Here is a 21889-nt window from a genome sequence, read left to right on the forward strand (position 1 = left end):
TGGATGGGGGGATGGGTGAAACAGATGGAGATTAAGAGCACACTTACCGTGATGATCACTGAGTCATGGATAGAACTGCTGAATCACTATAGTTTATTCCTGAAACTCTTAGAACTCTGTAGGTTAACTATACTGGAATAAAAATAAAAAAATAAAAGGCTTTATGATGCTTGAAGATATTAAAGGAAAAGACTGTAAAAAATGCATAAAGGAATTGGCTATAAGAAGCAGTTCATTTCACCCTGAAACAAATCATACAGTATATGTTAATAAAAAATAAAAATAGGGCGCCTGGGTGGCTCAGTGGGTTAAGCCGCTGCCTTCGGCTCAGGTCATGATCTCAGGGTCCTGGGATCGAGGCCCGCATCGGGCTCTCTGCTCAGCAAGAAGCCTGCTTCCCTCTCTCTCTCTGCCTGCCTCTCCGTCTACTTGTGATCTCTCTCTGTCAAATAAATAAATAAAAATCTTTAAAAAAAAAATAAGAATAAAACCATGAGAATAAAGCAGTTAACAACAACAAGAGAAGCTGTCCATTTCCAACCTACTCTCTTTTACTTCATAGGCAAGTAATAGATGAGGCTGTAGAATTTAACAGCTGTAGTGTAAAAAGCAGTCATTTAGGAAAGAAGTTGCAGAAAGAAAAAAAAAAAAGGGTAGGGTTTCTTTAGGTAAAATGAGCAGAAAAATAAAGTTTCAGGAAGAAAAGTTACTTAAGACTAGTTTGGGTTTTACTAAACTTGAAAAAAATGCACTAAAAGTATAAGAACTCCCTTCTTCAGTCAAGTCCTTGGTCACCCTATTGATTAGTAAACTTGGTCCTTGCTGTGACAGCCTCTTCCTGACAACCACTGTCACTGATCTCAGATTCCCTTACCCTCTTCTTGGCTTCCACTGTAAGGACAGGCTCTGCTGGAGCACCAATCTTTGGGACATTTGCTGCTTAAGCTCACAGTCACTCACTGCTCTCTGGGAAACAGCTTGGTTAGAATCCTGTAAAGATTGGCAAGTTATCCACTGATTGTACGTCTAGACACAGATTTCTCTCCCAGACCTGGTGTTCACAACATTGCCTGCTGGCTCTTCTGGCTCTTCCCTGTCTTCTGCAGGGAAACTGTGATCTGGTTTGTCAGGGTTTACATTCTGGTATCATAAAGACACCTCCTGGGGTCCCTGGGTGGCTCAGTGGGTTAAAGCCTCTGCTTTCAGCTCAGGTCATGATCTCAGGGTCCTGGGATCGAGCCCCACATCGGGCTCTCTGCTCAGCAGGGAGTCTGCTTTCCTTCCTCGCTCTCTGCCTGCCTCTGCCTACTTGTGATCTCTGTCAAATAAATAAATAAAAATCTTAAAAAAAAAAAAAAAGACACCTCCTAGCCCCACGGATATCTGCCTAGCTGATACGTTAGTTCCCATCTCTACACCAATTACGCTTTTGCTAGCTTTTCATTTTCCTTCCTCAAAAGGTCTCATTTTCCTGCACACTTAACCTCAACATTAGTGGGTGACCCAAATCTTTTTGCTGTAGCCAGACCTAGAGGAGGGTATGGCTCCAGGGCCAAATCTGGCTGGCTGTTTTTGTAAATGAAGATTTACTGAAACATAGCCGTGCTCACTTGTTTCTGTATTATCTATGCCTGCTTTTGGGTTACAAAGGCAGAGCTGAAGAATTGTGACAGACTGGATGGCCTGCAAAGTCTGGAATATTTCCTATCTGACCTTTTTCAGGAAAGCTCTGCTGACCCCTATTCCAGAATCACCAGTGTAGCCACAACTGGATCATGTTTCCATTTTCAAGATCATTTGCCTCAGAAATATCATGTGGCTTCGTATCTGCAGCAGATAGAATAATGGGCCCCAAAGATATTCATGTTCTAGTCTTCCAAACCCACGAGGATTTACTTACCTTACATAGCAAAAGGGACTTTGCAAATGTGAGTAAGGATACTGAGATGATCTTACCCATATGGGCCTGATTATCAAAAAGATCCCTATACGAGAGGCAGGAGGGTCACAGTCAGAATGATGATGGAGACTCTAGGAGACATTATGCTGCCAGCTTTGATGTCAGAGAAAGGGGCCATAAGCTAATGCAGGCAGCTTCCAGAAGCTTGGAAAGGGCAAGGAACCGGATTCTCTCCTGGAGCCTCTAGCAGGAACCAGCCCTCCTGCCATGGTGAATCTAGCCCCATGAGACTGATTTGGAACTCCTGACCTCCAGAATTGTAAGATAATAAATTTGTGTTGTTTTAGGCCACAGACTGTAGTAATTTGTTGTATCAGCAGTGGGAAACCACCACAAAACCCTGAGTCTAAGAAGCTCTGATAAAATTGCCAGTATTCTCCAATATTGTATATATGTGAACAAGAACAAAATGGAGGTATCTTAAGTATCTGAAGCTAGACCTTCTGGCTCTAGAACAAGGTGGAAAGATTCAGTTAGAGAACCCAAGACCCAGGTTTCATCTTCAATGAATCCTGTTGTCTGAATTTGTAGGATTATGCCACCTTTTTAGCCCTGCTGAAATGGGTTTCAGTGCTCATGCCTGCCACCCCTTCTAGCAAACTGCGAAGATCTTATTTAGCTTCATCATTTTTGGGAGGTTTTCTTGATCTCAGCCGAGGGGTTGTAGGAAGGTCCCTTGTTAAAGTGAGACATGGTGATTCCAACCACAGGAGGAGGCTGTGGACAGATCAGCAGTCGCTCTCGGCATCCCTGATCCTGGACCTGAGGAACAGCTGCCATGGGAACGGTTTGGAGCTCGAAACTTGGTGTCTCAGGGACAGGTGGTACTCAGGCAGGGCCTTATACCATGGTTTAAGTCTGTAGACCCCCCCTGATTGGCAGTGGATTCCCATGTGTCTCCATGCTCCCAATCAACATTTCCTGAATGAATACGCCACTGTTGCCCTAACTGGAACATTCGTTCCCTTCCACCACACTATCAGAACTTCTGGGAGGATACTAAATTGGCTCCTTTCCCTTTGAGGGTCACCTTGGAGGGATATGAAGGAATAGATGGCCCTATGTAGCTTTGCAAGGCCCCCAATTTGTTGTTGAACTCTCCCTTCTCGATAGAGGTAAAAGACTAATCCTGATCTTCATTAACAATTGCGGGAAGATTCCAGTAGGCTAGGTGAGGTAAGGCAAGGAAGGGCTCTGCTGTACTTGGCAAAGGTGTGACAGTAAAAACTCCATCAATACAATGTATTAACAGGCAGAAGAGCTTAAAATCCCCAGTTGTGCGAGTTGTGGCAACTAGAGAGAGGATTTAGAATGATGTGTCGACATCTTGAGGTATCTTGGTCCTTGGGTCTAAGGTTCTCCACGTGAAACAACCATGTTCTTCTGGGGCCGGTTTGAAATCCTGATTCTGAAACAAAAACTGCATAGCAGAGTCCTAGTTTCGCAATCTAATTAAAACAGGGTGACACAAAATTCAATCCTTATTAGAACCATGTAGTCCTAGAGCTCCCATTGCACAAAAATTTACACGTCATCTTATTTGGTTCTCACAATACTCTCCAGATGAAAGCCAGAAATCCAGACTTTATAGATGGCAGTCCCCACCACTGCTCTATTCTCCTAGGCCTCTTGGATAAAAGCACAACTGAAGAGCTACTTCCAGGCAGGAAAGGGAGAAAATTCATGAGTTGATGCAAGCAGACAAGCCAGATTTAGAAATTTTCTTCAATAACATTTCCTTCTGTTGTGTCTGAAACATCTGATACTTTTTTTTCTTCCATGGGTTTTGTAATTCTTACTTTTCTGACAGTAGAAAGTTCCATTTAAAAAATTGCCTTGGGGGGTATGTAGGTGGCTCAGTCAGTTAAGCAGACGTTTAAGTTCAGCTCAGATCATGATCTCGGGGTCCTAGGATTGAGCCCTACCTCAGGCTCCCCGCTCAGCGGAGTCTGCTTCTTCTCCCTCTGTGCTCTCTCTCTCAAGCAAATAAATAAAATCTTAAAAAAAAAAAAAATTGCCTTGACAGATGGTTCTCAAACTGTCCTGTGCACATAAATCACGTCAGGATCTTAAGCCCTGGGATGCTCAGGAGGGGCCTGCATTTCCATTAATTCCCAAGTTGCAGTGATGCTACTGGGCTGAAGGCCACACCTGGAGTAGCAAGACAGGCAGACATCTCGTGTTTAATATGACAAACCTCATCTTTTCATAAACCTGCTCCCATCCCAGTGATCTCCCTTTTGTCAGTGATTCCATCATTTCTTCAATTGCAGTCTTTATAGAATGCTATTTTCCACTCTCAAGCAATCTGATGCCCAAAGCAGTTACCTTTTTTTCCAACTAATTAGATTTTCTTGCCTTTGATCTGTCCTCCCTCTCAATCATCCCCTTAACATTTAGCTTTCCTAAAACAGACAATCCATTAAAGAGCCTACCAGAGTTTCTTACTACCAGACTCATCAAATTTAAATTCCTTGACTTGGACCCCAAGGGCTCTCCAATTTATTACTAAGGATCAGGCAGCTCTAGGACTCTCCATGTACTAACTCATTCAATCCTTACAACAACCCATGATGCGGATAGAATTACCACCTACTTTAGATGAGGAAGCTGGAAGAATGGGTTGGGTAAGTTGCCCAGGTCACAAAGCTCTTAAGTATCTGAAGCCAGACCGTCTGGCTCCAGAACAAGGTGGAGAGACTCAGCTAGAGAACCCAAGACCCAAATTTCAATTCAGGATCCATTAAAAACTCAATGCGTGGCTTGGGGAAGTCACAATGTCTCTAGATCCCACTTTCCTAGTCCATAAAGTAAGAGTTGGCCTAGCTGACTGATAAATTTCTTCTCAGAGTCTACCTATCCCATCGTGTTTTCTCTCCCTTCACAGTATCAGGTAATTGCTTCATGGTCCAGGGTCTCCCCTCACCCACAGCAAACCCCCCACCCCAACCCTGGACGGCCAGTGCTCCTGCTATTTCTCCCCCTACCGTCCACATCCTCGCCCAGCTGCTATTCCATGCCTTGTTACTTCATCTCTAGGGCGTCAGTTTCCATCTCTGTGATATCAGCAAAGTACTTACCTTATAGGGTCTCCAGTTTGTTTGTTTATTATTTATTTTCAGCAGCGGCACGGCTAGTGGGTGCACCTGGGAGGAGTCCTGGACGAAGACACTGCCGTTGGACTTGACAGCCATGAAATACTTTTTTTTTTTTTTTTTTAGGGTCTCCAGTTTAAAGCCTTCAGTTCTGTTCCACTAGCATTTTATAGTACAAAACAGCATAAAGAGGCAATCACCTGCAACATGGGCATCTTTTGAGGGTATGGGAATTCTGTTGAAATTATATTTGACAATGGATTTTTGACTGGAATTTCTTCAGTTAGCCTCTCTCATTGTCTGGAATCTCACCATCGTTTTGAATTGTCAAAAAGGTACCTTCAGAAATCCGACAAGGTTCAGGCTAAACACATGGACGGTAATCAAGAAAACACACGGCCCATAGAAATGCTTTTATTTATAAAATAGCTACTTAAATATAAACATCTCTAAATATAAACGCTATTCACAAGAGACTCGCATTGCTGCCTTCTGACCAACCCGCAGACACACAAGGCTAAGGGGCCCATAGGTGTCTCCCAGTTCATCAGGATTTTTAAGGCCAAAGGTGCAGTTGAAGGAGCAGGGGGCTGTCAGGTATTCTTAATTCCTTTTCTTGAGACAAAAGTTTAGTTTTCTATTCCAAGGTAGGCCTCATATCTGGGGCAAACCTTAAGAATAAGAGCCTTGCTTAAATAGAATAGTCAGGGAGAGATTCTTTGTGTAAGGATTAGCGGAGATCTTCCTGAGACCAGATGGAGGGACGATCAGGCACTTTAGAATCTGTCTGGCTTAGACTATGGTCTCTGAAGCATGGAGGTTAGTGGTGAAACAGAAAATGCTTATTTCCAAGTCTTGGATAAGCTACCTCTGGGACCACTTCTCATTCATACGATACATGAGCATTAGGCTTTCTGCATCTGTGGACAGTAGTGCGGATGAAGGAGAAAGGCATCCAGGCTTCCGCCAGGCCAAACAGGTTCAGCTCACTGTAAGGCAAGATCTTTCCATGGGGTGGCTGAAGCTCTCACCTTGTTCTCCTAGGAAAAGCTATCTGTTATTGGATTCTGGGTGAAGGGCCAGGAGACATCACACACGGACTCGATAAGGTGCAGGTGACTCTCAGAAAGGAGTAGACGGTTGTACATCTCAAAGGGAAGAGACCCATTCACAGAAATGATGAAGGGAAATAAAGACCCTAAATGCTTTTAAAAAAGAGAACACAACTGAATGTTGCCGAGCCAATCTGGGAATGCAGTATTTGAAACAAATAAGGTTACAGATGGTAGTATTTGAGGGACTTTTGGAAATTAGGGGTGGGGGTGTATGTATGAATGTGTACTAAACATGGAAGCGTTGAAATACCAGATTTGGTACAATCTCAACAAACTTCTTGCCATATGCGGAAGCGCAGTCTATAAGGGCTCCCAGAGAATTCTCTTCATCCAAGTCAGTATCTGGTCATTTGTTCACGGAGCATGGGACCACCCCAAACTCAGTATGGTACAACCCAAGCCCACATCTTCTCAGGCTGGAGCATGCCTCCAGCATATATCTGATACTGGTCTTCCCACGGGAAATTTCTCATTTCCAAAGGCTGACCCAAGACATGCCTTTCTTCTCATGGTCACAGAGTCATTCACAAGCCCTGGGGTCCATTTCAAATTCTAGAAAGTCTAGTGAGCATCAAAGTTGACAACCCAATGGCGGGAAACAAATCTCATCTTGTGTCCTGTGCCATGCCGTAGTTAAACAGTGCGGATGGGGCCGGTGTCCCAGGAGCAGGTGCCCTCTCGCGGGGCCACCAGGACCCTTCAGCAGAAGGAAGTGAAGGCAGCAAGGTTGAGCGAGAAGGAGAATAAGTTCAGGTATATTCAGCTTTGCGGATATAATTGGATGGGACATAGCCCTTCTTCCCATTAACTTCGGCTAACCACCACTCTGTATTTCCCATAACATCTTTAAACTCCAGGATCTTGAGTCTCTGATTGGCTGACACACTCAGCTCATTTGGATTCCGTGCCTTGAAGGTATACACAGCAAAATAGACCTATGAGAGGGAGAGAAAGTGAGTTGGGAAACTTGGGACCCTGATTGGAGCAATACTGTCCAGCAGGACTTCCTGTGGTGATAGGAATGTTCTATACCTGTGCTATCCAATATGGCAGCCTCTAACCACATGTGGCTATCAAGCACTGGAAGTATGGCCAGTAAGACTGAGGCACTTAATTTTAAATTTTATTTAATTTTAACTAACTTAAATTTAAATAGCTACATAGACCTAGTAGCTACCATAATGAACAGGGCAGATTCAAAGAAAACCAAAATTTATATCCTTCTACTCTTTTAGAGTTGTCTTAAAAAGTGAAAGAAGGAACTTTCAGCCAATATGGCTGATAGGCAGTGCTCAGTGATTGGGAGGGGAAGACACGAAGTCCAGGGAGGCAAAGCCACAAAGTCCAGGGAGGCACAAGGATGAAAATAGACTCTTACGACTTGGAGGAGTCGATGAAGCGAGAAGTGAGCTTTTTAAACAAAATCATAATTTTTAAAAAAGGGGGGCCATCTCCTCCTTCCATATGTCTAGGAAAAGGGTCCACTGACTGGCCCAAAACTTGGATGTCTGTCCTAGGCAGTGGGCAGTAGCAGAATCACCTGAGGAACAGGCAATTCCCTAAGCCCATCTGTAGTCTTGAGGAATGTGGCGTAGAAAGACTGAGCTGAGAAGCTTGTGTTGAAAACTGGTCTTTTGGAATCCAGAGCTTGGCAGAGGCAAATGCCTCCACAACCCAGGACACATCTGAGTCTCTCAAAGGCAACCCTGCTGGAGATGAGTTCACAGAGAGATGGTCTAAGACACACATGGAAAATCCCTGATGCAAGAGGGAGCAAAGGCAACCAGGGGTTCCCCAGCCACGAATGTGAAAGTGACCTTAAAATAGGTAGGTTTAATATGTTCAAGATACAAAAGCTTATTCAAATTCATAAAGACAAAAATAGGCCATTATAAAAAGAATAGAAAAAACTGAGAATGTTATTTCTAAATTCCAGGGGGAAAACACAGAGCTATTTGAATAAAAAAACAAATAGATGGGATAAATGGCAGGCTTTATACAATGAGGGATTATGAGCTGGCAGAGTGGAAAAGGTTTTCGCTGTAACACCTTGTGAATGCCCAACGACACAGCAGAAGGGGCCCAGAAGGGGCCCAGAAACAGCCCGGGAAGTGTCAGCCAACCTGAAGGCATGGAGGTGCTCACTCCTAGAGTGAGTTTCTGTGTGTGCTTTACAAGACTTGTCGGTGAGCTCAGCCCAGACTACCAACCAGGCCCTGGGCGTGCCTCGGACTCCCCCGCTCCTCACCTACCCCCCAACACTCCCGCCATGTCTGCCACACGGCGACCAGTGAGCACTTGCCTGGTTGCCTTCTGCCTCCCTGCTTTCTGGCTCTTCGTTTTTGTCTTCCAGAGACTGGGATGTTCTCGTACACCCTCTCATAAGGTCTTTTCCCTGCCCGTTTCGCCCTGGTAGGGAGTAACCGGCCGTTTCTGGATGCCTGGAGTTCCTGCAGCTCCTGAGGGCAGGGGCAGGCGGGTGAACGTCTCTGGCTGCCTCCGGGAGGTCCCATGACCTGGGCTGGGAGCTGGGGTCTGGGTGTGTGGGGCATCTGGAAGGACTGCTCTCTGAACAACCCAAATTTAAGGATGCACTGAGAGCTTCTTGGTCCAGTTCCTTCAGTGAAGTGGCATCTTGAGGCTGCTTCTGGCAAGACCCCGAGGTGAAGGACACGGCCATGCTGCTGGGATTGAAGGTCAGGGTGCTGCTGCTGTTCTGCCGTGGGAACCTGGGGGAGGAGCTGCCCAGCTCCGACTCAGTGGATGAGTGGCTGCCCACCGAGGCGTCCGAGTGGCTGCGGCGTGCGTTGTAGGGCTTCAGGAAGGAGCTGTACACAAAGCCTTTGGTGACTACAGGGAGGAAGAGTCAACAGGAAGTGCTTTTAATGGAATGGGTGGTGGGCAGAGTCAACGAAGAAAAAACTACGGTTGAAAAGTAAAGGCAATAGTGAGAGACACAAAATAAGATGCTTAGGGACAGTCAATCCCAGGAGACACAACCCTGTGGCTACCTGCCAGGGCAAACTTACTACCACTGCCTGAAAGGTGAGTGCCGGGAGTCCTTGTGGACATTCAAGGGGGCAGTAATACAAGTGGCCATGTGCTTGAGAATGAGCAGATGAAGAAAACTGAACAGGATATCTACATCATGGAAACAAAGGCTAGGAGAGACTAAACTAAGGATGTGCTCAGATACACTGAGTATGGAAAAAGGGATTTTAAAAACCATCCTCCTAGTGACTGAGCCACTCGGAGATGGCCACCAGCCCTTTTTCCATCCAGGGCACTTGAATCTCCACGTGTGGTCTGGGAACGTGGTAGACATATTGTGAGAACAGGCTAAGGCAGGAGGCAGTCTATGGGGGCTCGTGTGGACGCAACACGGGCACAGCACGTGATCACTTTAATAAATGTCCTAAGATAATGACAGAGGGGTCTGCAGCTCAAACTTTGCAACATATAAGACTGAAATCCTTGATCCACAGGTACATTTTGTATAATACTAAGTAAGAAAGGAGGATCTGTCAAGGGAAGCACCCAGAGCATGCAACGTCCATGCGACCAACAGCCATCTCCGTCTTCATCTTCAATGTGTTTTTGTTATATCTGCCTTAATGGGGGCAGAGGGAGTGGTTTCCCTTGGGCAGATGGTGAGGGGTAGAGGGTCTAACTGCCAATCCTAATACTGTGGGCTTCCTGCCACCACTCACCGGGATGGCGTAGATAAAAGCCCCAGGGGTGGAACAGTTTCTTGAACAGCCTGGATGGTTACTGGGAACCCTTCTGTGAACCCATCAGCAGCTTCCCCGGCCCATCGCCCTCCATCCTTGTGTTCCTTTCCCACTGCCAATCTCCATTCTTTTGGGTAAGCAGGAAGGATGGGCGGGGGAGGAGATCCACAAAATACTTTCAAACTGAGAATGTCACAATTTTCCATTCCGGTGGTGTGAACAGAGAAGTTTATTGTATAGGCCCACAGTCCTTATTTAAAATGCTAAGAGCCAGATAGGTTTTGGAATTCAGCCTTTTTGAATTTAGGAAAAGGAATCAGGTCTGTATATGGTTTATGGCATGACATCCCCAGCAGGGTCTGGGTCACCGCCTCAAAATTAAACCCACTGATGTTTCTATAAGGTATGACTATTCACATCAAAAGAGAGGAGTAACAATTATAAACAGGTTCACAAGACTTTGCTGGGATTTTGCTACCAAATAAGTTCAGATCAGGGAAGGTTTTGGCAAGTGAGTTCTGGGAAAAAAAGCCCTTTGTTTTTTAGAGCTTTTTGGATTTTTGGAATAGTGGAGAAATGACATGGATTTTTTTTTTTTTTTTTTTTACTTTTCTTTAAATTCTGTACCCAACAAACCCCCTAGCCTCTGCCACCATCCCTGCTAGAAAAAAGCTGTAAGCTATTTTTAAAGCCATTCCCTAGTCATGAGGTAAAACCAGTAAAGCAAACAAAAAACCCTTTACTACAGGTTCTAAGTTCACACTCTCAAAACCCATTTCCAGGGGCGCCTGGGTGGCTCAGTGGGTTAAAGCCTCTGCTTTCGGCTCAGGTCATGATCCCAGGGTCCTGGGATCGAGCCCCGCATCGGGCTCTCTGCTCGGCAGGGAGCCTGCTTCCTCCTCTCTCTCTCTGCCTGCCTCTCTGCTTACTTGTGATCTCTGTCTGTCAAATGAAATGAATAAAATCTTAAAAAAAAAAAAAAAAAAAAAAAAAAAACATTTCCAGAGCTTGGAAGAGGGCAGCTTATTTTGTGGTTCACTTGGAATAGGTTGAAAGGGCTCGGGTGCCGATAAGCATGGCCTGGAAGAGCTATGAACCTTGGCAAGAGCCTGCAAAGGTAAGAAATGGAGCCCCTTCTGGAATTTGTGAAAACAAAACCAAAACCAAAGACAGGTTTTGTTTTGGTAATGACTTGGGCACTGCACTCTCCCAAGATGGACAGAACTTGCAAGGTTATTTTTCCCCTTTAATCAAAGACTCTCGTTTTCTTTTCTTTTTTTTTTTTTTTCTTTTTCTTTTTTGGCCTAGACAAGATTTGGGTACAGTCAGAAATAACTTTCTCCTCATTTAGAGTTAGAGTAATATGAGGTCTACCATTCCTACCTCCATTGTCAATCAGCCAGCGGTTCTGACTGCCCATGGGGTCTTTTTTTTTGATCACGCCCACCAGGTCCCCTTCCAGAAGTGAGACATCCAAGTCCTGAGCGGCATTGAAGTTCCGTTCTGCTTGGAAGAGTTTCTCAGGGGGATACCTTGCCAGAAGGGAGGCCCGGAGTTCTTCCGACTGTAGCATGTAACTTGGCTGGAAGGCAACACAGGAGACGCAGTAGACACAAGTCCTCCCTGGCCACCAGACCATGGTCACAACTAATCTCAGCTCACAGTCTGAGTCTCAGAAATGGGGACAACGACAGCCAGCCCCTCGCTACTCCCATCGGATGTTTTTGAGCCTGAGACAGTCCATGTGGCTGGGTAAAAATCATGATCTTAACTCATGTTTTATGCCTTGGTAGCTATTAAGAAAATTTAATGTTCCATCTTAGTGCCACATCTCTTTATCTTGTGACCAAAAAATGTGATTTAAGTGTCACGTGGGGTGCCTGGCTGGCTCAGTCGGTAGAATGTGCAACTCTTGATCTCGGGGTTGTGAGTTCAAGCCCCACATGGTGTAGAGATTACTTAAAAATAAAACTTTAGGGGCGCCTGGGTGGCTCAGTGGGTTAAAGCCTCTGCCTTCGGCTCGGGTCATGATCCCAGGGTCCTGGGATCGAGCCCCGCATCGGGCTCTCTGCTCGGCAGGTAGCCTGCTTCCCCCTCCCTCTCTGCCTACCTCTCTGCCTACTTGTGATTTCTGTCAAATAAATAAATAAAATCTTAAAAAAAAAAATAAAACTTTAAAAAGAAGTGCCACCAGAAGAGTCAAACTATATAAGTAATATTACAAGATTTTCTGTTTTGCTATATGAATTTAAACAACTAAGACTTTCCCGGGGGTGCCTGGGTGGGTTCAGTGGATTAAAGCCTCTGCCTTCAGCTCAGTTCATGATCCCAGGGTCCTGGGATTGAGCCCCACATCGTGCTCTCTGCTCAGCGGGAAGCCTGCTTCCTCCTCTCTCTCTGCCTGCCTGTCTGCCTACTTGTGATCTCTGTCTGTCAAATAAATAAATAAAATCTATAAAAAAAATTTTTTTTAAATAAACTGAGACTTTCCTTATCTTGACTTCCCCATCTATAAAAACAATTATGATTTGTAAAAATTAGAAAAAAATAAAAGTAATAATAAATTTGATTTTCCCTTTTAAGGTAATATAAATTAATGCCTATGAGATTATACAGAGCAATGTATTGTCAACAGAGATCAATAATCTTTCCAATTATGGCCCCATGTAATCTGGTGTATCTCATCCTACTTTGGAAATGAGTTCTAAAAGAATGTTACTTTGGGTAGAAAAGCAGTCAGCCATGAACAATTTGGCCATGTATCAGATAATTACTTTTTTTCTTTTTAAGATTTTAATTTTTATTTATTTGACAGAGCACACAAGCAGGGAGAGCAGCAGACAGAGGGAGAGGGAGGAGCAGACCTCCCGCTCAGTGGGGAGCCTGATGCAGGGCCTGATCCCAGGACCCCGGGATCATGATCTGAGCGGAATTACCCGAGCAGATGCCCAACGGACTGAGCCACCTTGGTACCTTTTCCAATACATGATCGAACACCGGGAAGCCTGGCAGAATTAACATACCCTTAAATCAGTTTCCTTATTAACTGATCAAAGTATTAATATTAGTCCTTTGCAAACTCCATTCACTGGATAGACTAAGATCTGAGAATGCTTTTCAGAAGCTGTTCTGACAGACATATTGAGTGTAAAAAAGCTACTGATGGTCACTAGCCTTACCCACTCTGATGCTCAGGGACATTGCCTGCAGGAGCCCAGACAGATGTGAGAACTCCATGGCCTTTATCCTCCATTACGTTAAGATATTTAAACTCCTGTGAAAGCGCTCCTCTGTGGCCGAAGCTGGGTGCATCAGCAGTAACAATGAAGACAGCTTCCCTGTGCCACGCTCGCTCTGTGCCAGGCCATTTCTAAGTGCTTTACACATACGAGCCCGTCTGAACGTCATAATAACTTGTTGATGTCAGTATGATACCCGCGTCCATTAGCTGAGAACCGGGCTAAGCGGCCTGCTCCGGGACACAGAGGGCGTCGCTGACCAGGCCAGCCCGAACCCCCCCACTCACCAGGCCCAGGAGCGGCTTCCGCGCTGACTGGCGGTCCATGGTCTTCCTCTCAAAGGGCTTCCTGGCGGCAGGAAGGGACTCCGGGAAGAAGGTGAAAACCTGGAGCTGCTGCAGGACCCTGCTGTGCTCTTCATGGAAGATGGCGATCAGGTTGCCCTCTCTGCCGGCGACTTTAAGTAACTGGAGTTGGCGGGCGGGGCAGAGAGAGAGAGAGAGAGAGACCACGGATGGAGGACCCAAGCTTGCCGGGTGTGGGTCCCGTGGCCCCGCCAGTGGCTCTCCACCGCTCCGCGGCTCTGCAGGGTGGAAAGAGCCCCTTGGAAGCCCCAGACACAGGCAAGGGCCAGGAAATTCCAGGTGGGACAGGCCTGACCCCGGGCCCTCTCTAATCTCTCCAGCGGGAAGACTTTCTCAGGCACCCCACATGTGCACTCCCAGGACACTGGGAGAGCCTGCGACCCCTCTACCATGCCGGAGGTTGGGGGGCGGGACACGGACGGGAGGGTGGGCGGCACACGCACCGACAGCAGCGGCTGGAGCTGCTCCAGCGCCCGGCGCACGAAGTCGCAGTGGGCCTGGGCATAGCCGTGGACGCAGTTGGTGAGCAGCCCCCGCGCGTACTGGTGGAACTTGGGCAGCTCGTCCAGCAGCTGCGCGTTCAGGGCCTCGTAGTTGTTCCGGGCAGACTGCAGCTCCTCCAGGGTCTTCTTGTCCTTCAGCTTCTCCGCCCGCTCGGTGCAGTTGTAGAAGTCCAGCAGCTTGTCGAAGCGCTTCTGCACCAGCTTGTGCGGCCCCGTGAACATGCTCAGCAGCTGATTGAGGGGAGAGATGACCAGCCGCTCCGTCCTCTCCTTCTGTGGGGACAAGACAACCACAGGGGTCAGCCCTTCCGGATCCCCTATTTCTGATTTTAACCTACCATCAGGTTCGGGCAGACAACGTTTGTATTTACTTTGTAAATTGTATTTACTTTGTATTTATCCGGGTTTGTATTTACTGAGACTCGATCCGCACGGTAAGTCCAGTGACCACCCGTCACCGCGGATATATGTCCTTCCCTGAAACACCCGTCGGGCGGATCTGTGATATCCTGCAGTGCCTGCTTTGCTCCTCCAGCACAATGGAAACCCACGCAGGTCCAACACGTTCTACTTACCCAACACCAGACAGACTCACACATTTTATAAAAACTTCTCAATGTATAACCTTCATCAATCATATGCACTTGCCAGAGTCTGCGAAATGTGCTGAGCCCGCCTTAGCGCCACCGTGGATAACAGGGTCGTCTGCCGGGTATCACAGCTTAGTACACAGGTCTACATGGCTCGAATTTAACCCAAGAGGTACTTGTTGCAGACTTCTGAGGGGGAGAAGCCTTCATACACCCACCATACCTTTTCTAATCATAACTACTTGTTAACACCTGCTTCTACTTTTCAAAAGATTTTTCTCTTTAATTTGTTCTAGAAGGACAGACATCGAGGGGTAGGATAGTGTCACGTAAAGAACATAAATAGGGACTTAGTATGTTTCTTTCAGTAAGATGCTACTGTTGTGAGAACACCTATAAGTTCCTCAAATGTGAATGAATGCTTTCTTCAGCCTGAAGCCATCCAGAAATTTCCAAGAAACCTTCGAACCCCACTCCTCTCTCCTCACCATCAAACAATCCCACATCTATATTTAGAATTGCCAGAGCAATTTGGCCTTTAGTACCATCTTTATAAGGAAGCACATGCCATTTCAAAGATCCATTGGTTAACTTTGAAACTACTAAATATTTCTTTCTAAGTTAGGGCTCCTACAGTTGTCCTTTTTCTTCAGAGTTATCAACAGTGATACCAGATGAAATTTCCCAGTTTGCCTCTGTCTCCTCAAACTTGACTGATCACAAGCTATAAAAAAATTCTCTTTGAATACCAGAGGCCCAACCTGTCCTTTTAACTAATTAAAAGCCATTGTTCTGAATATAAAACCCTGATACGGATGGAGCCAGAGGATGACTGGTATTCCTGAGGCACACGGTATGTCTCTGTGGAATTAACTTTTCCACAGAGCGGGTGCTCAAGAACCCCGGGGAGAAGGCCACCCTACGAAAAGAGGGTTGAAGGAAGAGTCACTTACGAAATTTGTGAAGAGCTGGTCACTGATGTAGCGATGCACCTTCTCAAACTGCTCCAAGTCTCTGTGTCCCTTCTCCATGCACACATCCCACATGCTCACGGCTGCCACCACTTTCACGCACGCCGATTCCTGGAGCCGGTTAGAAACAAATGCGATAAGACAGACAGAACTTTCTAGCCTTCACCATTCATCCCTGTTGGCAGAATGGTACAAAATTTAATTTAAAAAATTAAAAATTTTCTCTCTAGCACAGTATTTTAGCTTTGAAATAAGGACACTCTGATCAACTGTGATTTATGAGGCACAGAGAAAAGCTTAAGACTCTTACTCATAGGAAAAAGTAGTGACAGTTTTTCAGCTCCTTAGCATTCCTTTATGTTCCCAACTTGAGCCCAAAATGATTCCTGCAGGATCATGTCAAGGAGCGATCACCTCTCCTCCTGCAAGCGTTAGCTCATGGTGTCACCTTCTCCAAAAGCTGGCCAGGACCCTACGCAGATTACAGCCCCACTTCCTGCACTCAGACACACCTGACTGCTCTGTCCTTTGTCGCTGCAGACAAGATCACTTACTAATGTTTGCTCACTGACTCTAATCCCCCCCACCCACAACCCCCTGAAAATACGTAAGCTCCAGGGGGGCAGCGATTTTTGTCTGTTTTGTTCACTGACTCAATTATCACTTGCTGAGTAAATGAATAAATAAATGCAATAGAAAACTGTTCCTGATGGATCCTGACACATTTAAAATCCCAGGCTGTTTTCTCTGGCTACTTAAACAATGCTGGGTTCTCTCCTTTTTTAGTTGAAGTTAGGGGAAGGCCTATTATTTCGTAGACATCGTGTTTCCTCAGAAGGAGAAATTGTGTCATCTTCCTAATTCCTCCTGAGTGGGAGAATAAATGTGAAAAGAGATGTCCTCTCATTTTCTTTTAAAAAATGCTGATTGGGGCACCTGGGTGGCTCAGTGGGTTAAGCCTCTGCCTTCAGCTCAGGTCATGATCTCAGGGTCCTGGGATCGAGCCCCACATCAGGCTCTCTGCTCAGCCCACTTGTGATCTCTGTCTGTCAAATAAATAAATAAAATCTTTAAAAAAAAAATGTGGTTGAAATCTCAAAATAGTAGACTACATGCCAAGGTAGATACCACATATAGTCAATGTCCCTCAGCTTGTGTTCTTGCCAGCTTGCTCTCTCTCCGTGGATCCAGCTAATTTTATGTGGCAGGGCTTTTCATTTTATGTCAGTGATGAAACCGTTCAACGTCTTCTCCCTTCATTTCTGGTTAGCAGTCAGAACCAAACTGACCTGCCCATCAAATGGCTGTGTCTGTTCCATTATGTCCCACCCACTACCATGGAGATAGGCCTTTTAAGAGCTGGGGACTCGGATATATGCTTGCTACACACTTAGAAAACATGGGGCATGGGGCGCCTGGGTGGCTCAGTGGGTTAAGCCTCTGCCTTCAGCTCAGGTCATGATCTCGGTCCTGGGATCGAGCCCCGCATTGGGCTCTCTGCTTAGCGGGGAGCCTGCTTCCCACCCCCACCCCACCTGCCTCTCTGCCTACTTGTGATCTCACCCTCTCCCTGTCAAATAAATAAATAAAATCTTTTAAAAAAAAGAAGAAGAAAAGAAAACATGGGGCGAAAACACCCAATAGGAGGGTACTGAAAGTAGAGGAACTGTAAGGCAAAGTCCTAGACCAGGGACTATACTTGGGGGTGGTATCAACACTGTTTTTGCCAAATTTCTCACTTTAAGCCAATGTGCTCTTAAAAAATCTTATAAACCCTAATTTTTAAATAATTATATACTTAAAACATGAAGGGAGAGAGTTTGCTACTTAGGGGCATGTAGGAAATGTAGGGAGCATTTCAAATCATAGGGATTATTTAATAAATGATAATTGGAAAAGCAGGTGTGAAAAAAAAAATCACAATGGATCCCTACCTCAACCTTATATACTAAATTCCAACTATATCAATGACTTCAACTTTAAAAAAATGAAATAATAAAAATACTAAAACCTGGGAGATACTGATTACCTTGGAAGAGCAAAGAACTTTTCAAGTATGACATAGACCTACGACGCCATAAAAGAAAAGTTCAGACCATGCAAACCTAAACATTTTCAACATGGAGAAAACACTGAAGCAAACTCAAAAGTCAACAAACTGAGGGAGAAATAGTGGTAAACTATCATCATACACAAAGGCCTCTCCTATTTTCTCCAACAATGCAGAAGTACTACCAGTCAATAAGAGAAGGATTATCAAATAAATAAGGGCCTCAAGATATAGACAAATGAAAGAAAAAGGAATATAATGACTTAAAGATAGGAAAATATCCTCAACTTCATTCATAAGGAATGCAAACTTAAACTATGTGGAAATAGCATTTTTAACCTATCTTGCAAAGAGAAGACATTTTGATTTGGTAACACCGTGTGTTAGTAAGGGATGGGGGAAATCCTTTCATACGCGACCAATAGGGAGTCTTCCCTGGTACAATGTGTACGTGCGCTGTGATTCCGCTCAGCACATCTAGTCCTCTGGTGTTCAGATATTCTCTCACAGATCAGAAAATGATGTATCTACAATGATTTATCTTGGGCCAATATATCATTTGCCAACTACAAATAAATGTCCATCAATGGGAGACAAGTTAAACATGTTGTGGCACACCCATATCATTAAATACTAAGTAGTTGTTTAAAAAAAAAAAAAAAAGGCAGTTCTGTGTGCATTGGTCTAGAATGACTTCCAAAATACTACTATGTGCAACACCCAAGATGCTCAACAGTGTGTACCTTTCCCTTTCTCTCTCTCTCTCTCTCACACACACACATGATTATCTCCAATGAGAGGAGAATCTGATAAATGCAGATTGTGTCTCTAGAGGGTGCCTGGGAGACCGGTTGGAGGAAGAATTATTTCCACTTTTTATTTACCCCTTGGTACCTTTCGAATTTGTACCATTTTCCTGAATTTTTGTTTTTGTTTTTAAGCAAGCAGAGGATCTCTCTTTAAGAAAACAGTTTCATAGGAAGAGACGTCATGTGTGAAGGACAGGGGTACATGATATGCCATTCTGTGAAGCAAACACCATTCTGTGAATCCCATAGGAGAAGGAGATACCCGAACAGAAAGGAGTCTAGTTCCACCTCTGACTGAGAAGCAAACACCTCCTGACCTCCTCAGCCCCCCCAGCTCTCCAGACCCATTCATGATTCTAACAGCTTTGGAGGCCTCGTATACGGCAACTAAATTAGATGGAAATTTACATTATTATGAGAACACATGCCTCCAATGGGAACCATTCTCATACTATTCGAGCTTTGAAATGATCTTGAGAAATGAACTTGTGACAAGTGCTTCACAAACAACTAGACAGGGGACGGTAAGAAAAAGGTGGTGGGGAGGTCGGTGAAAGCGAGAGGGGGGGAAGGAGCAGACTGCTCTAGAATTTAGATTCAGCGTGCTCATCTTCCAAACGCTACAGGACCCCCAGGAACAAGTATATCAGGGGACAGTGGTCGTCTGAGTCCAAATTATTCAAAACGCATCCCACAGTAGGTGGACAAGCAGGAAAACGGACAGAATTCCAGCTTGTGTGATTCTAAGCAGAGCAGTGCCTTCTCTCACCCGGATATGCTGCAGGTAGAGAGACAGGTCTCGGATAAAAGATTTGATCAATCTTTCTTGCATTCGGAAGTTCTTTTCTGTTTCTTCAAACGCTTCATCTTTGATCTGTTCAAAATAAACAAGTGCTATTAGCCGATCTGGATTCTCTTTCAATCTCTCCTATTGGTAAAAGTATCTTTCTTAAAAATATCTTTTCTCCAAATTTCAAGCCTTTGATGTTTCCCTGAATTATACTTGAGTTAAATACCTCTACATGACCTTGAAAGAGCGCCAAAATACACGTGGGCCGTCCTGCCTTTCACCTTAACTCATCCTGTTCCTGATGGGAAGACATGCTTTGCTCTGGTCAGGGTGCTCTCTCCCTGCCCCAATGACCACATTCGTTCACCCCGGTACATTGTCTCGAGCTGTCCCCTTGCCTGGAATGTCCTCTCCTGTCCCTATGCCAAAGTCCCTTTCTTTGAGCTTGGATTAAATCTCTTGTCCACACGAAGCTCGCTCTCCTGCAACTCTTATCTTCCTAAGTACTAGGGCATATGAAGAACACACTGCAATACTGGGCAACTGATTGTTTGCTAGCCACTGCTCCCCACTGGCCGCGGGCTGCACGTATGCTGGACAATGAAGCCTGTGATGCACTCTCAGGGATGTGGACAAATGCTTCCAAATGACTCAATTTCTCACACTTCACATTTTTTAAATTTTTGACAGTTGTGTGGAACTACGGTGATCTCTTAAATCCCTTCTAGCTTCATGTCTTCAATTTGGTCTCCCCAAATATGTCACAAGATCCTCCCAGGTGTCTAAAACCACATTGACTATGATACCATGACTGATTAGGCCTCCCGGTTAGCCTTTGCGCACACTGTAAGCCGTTCCGCACGGCATGGGGGCAGGGCTGGGCAGGAGGATTCCCATGCACAGGAGCGGCTGGGCCCTGTATCCACTCTGGGGCAAACACCGAAAGAGGTACTAAGAGGGGAATCATGCCACATGAGGAATCCTTCCATGCAGGAAGCCCACGATGTGGAACCCCGAAATGCTGCTAAAGATGCGCCAAGCCTTCAACGGTGGGAATCTCACCTGCGGAGCGAAGCCGGTCAGGTGCTTCAGGTGACTGCTTACGCGGTTGGATTTCTTGATGATGGAATGGATGTTCAGTTTAGAAATCTTCTCCATGAGGCTGTCTTCATCGCCCTTTCGGTACTTGAGGACTAGGGAGTGAGTCAAGAAAGCCCTTCTCTGAGCATGGACAGGCTACAACATGAGCCACAAAATGAGATCAACAACCCAAACTACAGCTAGTGCTTGTTTTCAATGAGCTTGTAGCTGAGTAGAGACAACACATGAATGCAAGTCACCGTTATGGAGAGACAGGCTACTTGATGAAGCTAGAGATGGTGCAGACTAGAGGTGGTTAGGAGGAAAGGGAGCAAGGGGTCGGGAGAAGAGTCTAAGATCTGGAGTCCAGGACACCTTTGAGCTCAACACCTGGGCCCGTCATTTCATCAAGGTGTGGCCTCCCAGAAGTCACTTAACTCCTCTGAGTCTCATTTTCTTCTCCAATGAAATGTAGGAAGGAACACTACTTGCTTTATAAGACCATCTTAAGTGGTATCATGTACAAACGAGATATTTATATGCAATTGTCTCGTATAGTAAAATGCTACACGGGAGTCATGTGATCAACTACTGTGTTATACCTTAGGCACAATCTCTAGAAAAGTCTGGAGACATCAGAAGGGTCACAGGGAGAAGACTGGGTGGCACTACAAAGGCATACTTTGTTGTTGTAGGAGATGAAGACGACATCACATTAGGAGATACGAAGCAGAGAGGGAGACAAACCACAGAAGACTCCTAATTTTAGAAAACAAACTGAGGGTTGCTGGAGGAGGTTGGGTGGGGGGATGGGTAACTGGGTGATGGACATTAAGGAGGGTACCTTTTTTTTTTTTTAAGATTTTATTTATTTATTTGACAGAGAGAGATCACAAGTAAGCAGAGCAGCAGGCAGAGAAAGAGGGGGAAGCAGGCTCCCTGCTGAGCAGAGAGCCCGATGCAGGTCTCGATCCTAGGACCCTGAGATCATGACCTGAGCGAAAGGCAGAGGCTTAACCCACTGAGCCACCCAGGTGCCCTGAGGAGGGTACTTGATGTCATGAGCACTGTGTGTTATATAAGACTGATGAATCACTGAACTTAACCTCTGAAATCAGTAATACATACTATGTTAATTAACTGAATTTAAATGTTAAGAAAGGGGGGCACCTGGGTGGCTTATTTGGTTAAGCATCTGCCTTCAGTTCAGGTCACAATCCCGGGGTCTCCGGATCGAGCCTCACATCAGGCTCCCCACTCAGCAGGGAGTCTACTTCTCCCTCTGACCCTCCCCACTTCATGCTCGCTCACTCTCTCTCAAATAAACACATAAAATCTTTAAAAATAAATAAATAAAATTTTAAAAGGTGGGCGGCAAAAAGGAGATAGGAACCAAGACAAAGGGCTAGCAGGCCTGAGGGTTTTAAGAGCACAGTCAACACTGCATACCAATGTGGGTGTCGCAGTGGGTAGAAGGTAGAGAAAGAGGTTATACCATATTATAGATTCTTTGAGGGTGTGACTAACAAATCAGTTTAGCATGGTCACCATGCTGTACTCATCGGGGGTTCAAATTAGAGCCTCATGAGAG

General features: G+C 45.4%; 1 protein-coding gene across 3 annotated transcripts in view; it reads right to left on the reverse strand.

Moving 5' to 3' along the window:
- Positions 1-5453: 5453 nt before the first annotated feature.
- The window catches only part of DNMBP (dynamin binding protein), a 104713-nt gene continuing 88277 nt past the window's right edge, over positions 5454-21889 (reverse strand). For 2 of the 3 annotated variants that reach the window (XM_047702413.1, XM_047702415.1), the window contains 8 exons: positions 20281-20411; positions 19198-19302; positions 15552-15680; positions 13949-14281; positions 13428-13607; positions 11285-11483; positions 8473-9020; positions 5454-7105 (listed from right to left, as the gene is read on the reverse strand). In XM_047702413.1, coding sequence (XP_047558369.1) covers positions 6920-7105; positions 8473-9020; positions 11285-11483; positions 13428-13607; positions 13949-14281; positions 15552-15680; positions 19198-19302; positions 20281-20411 — 1811 coding nt within the window. In that variant the 3' untranslated portion in view covers positions 5454-6919. Of the gene's footprint in view, positions 7106-8472; positions 9021-10917; positions 11169-11211; positions 11484-13427; positions 13608-13948; positions 14282-15551; positions 15681-19197; positions 19303-20280; positions 20412-21889 lie in introns of those variants that run through there. The other variant, XM_047702414.1, reaches the window with a different exon arrangement.

This window comes from Lutra lutra, chromosome 14, assembly GCF_902655055.1.
Source record: "Lutra lutra chromosome 14, mLutLut1.2, whole genome shotgun sequence".
Lineage (NCBI taxonomy): Eukaryota > Metazoa > Chordata > Mammalia > Carnivora > Mustelidae > Lutra > Lutra lutra.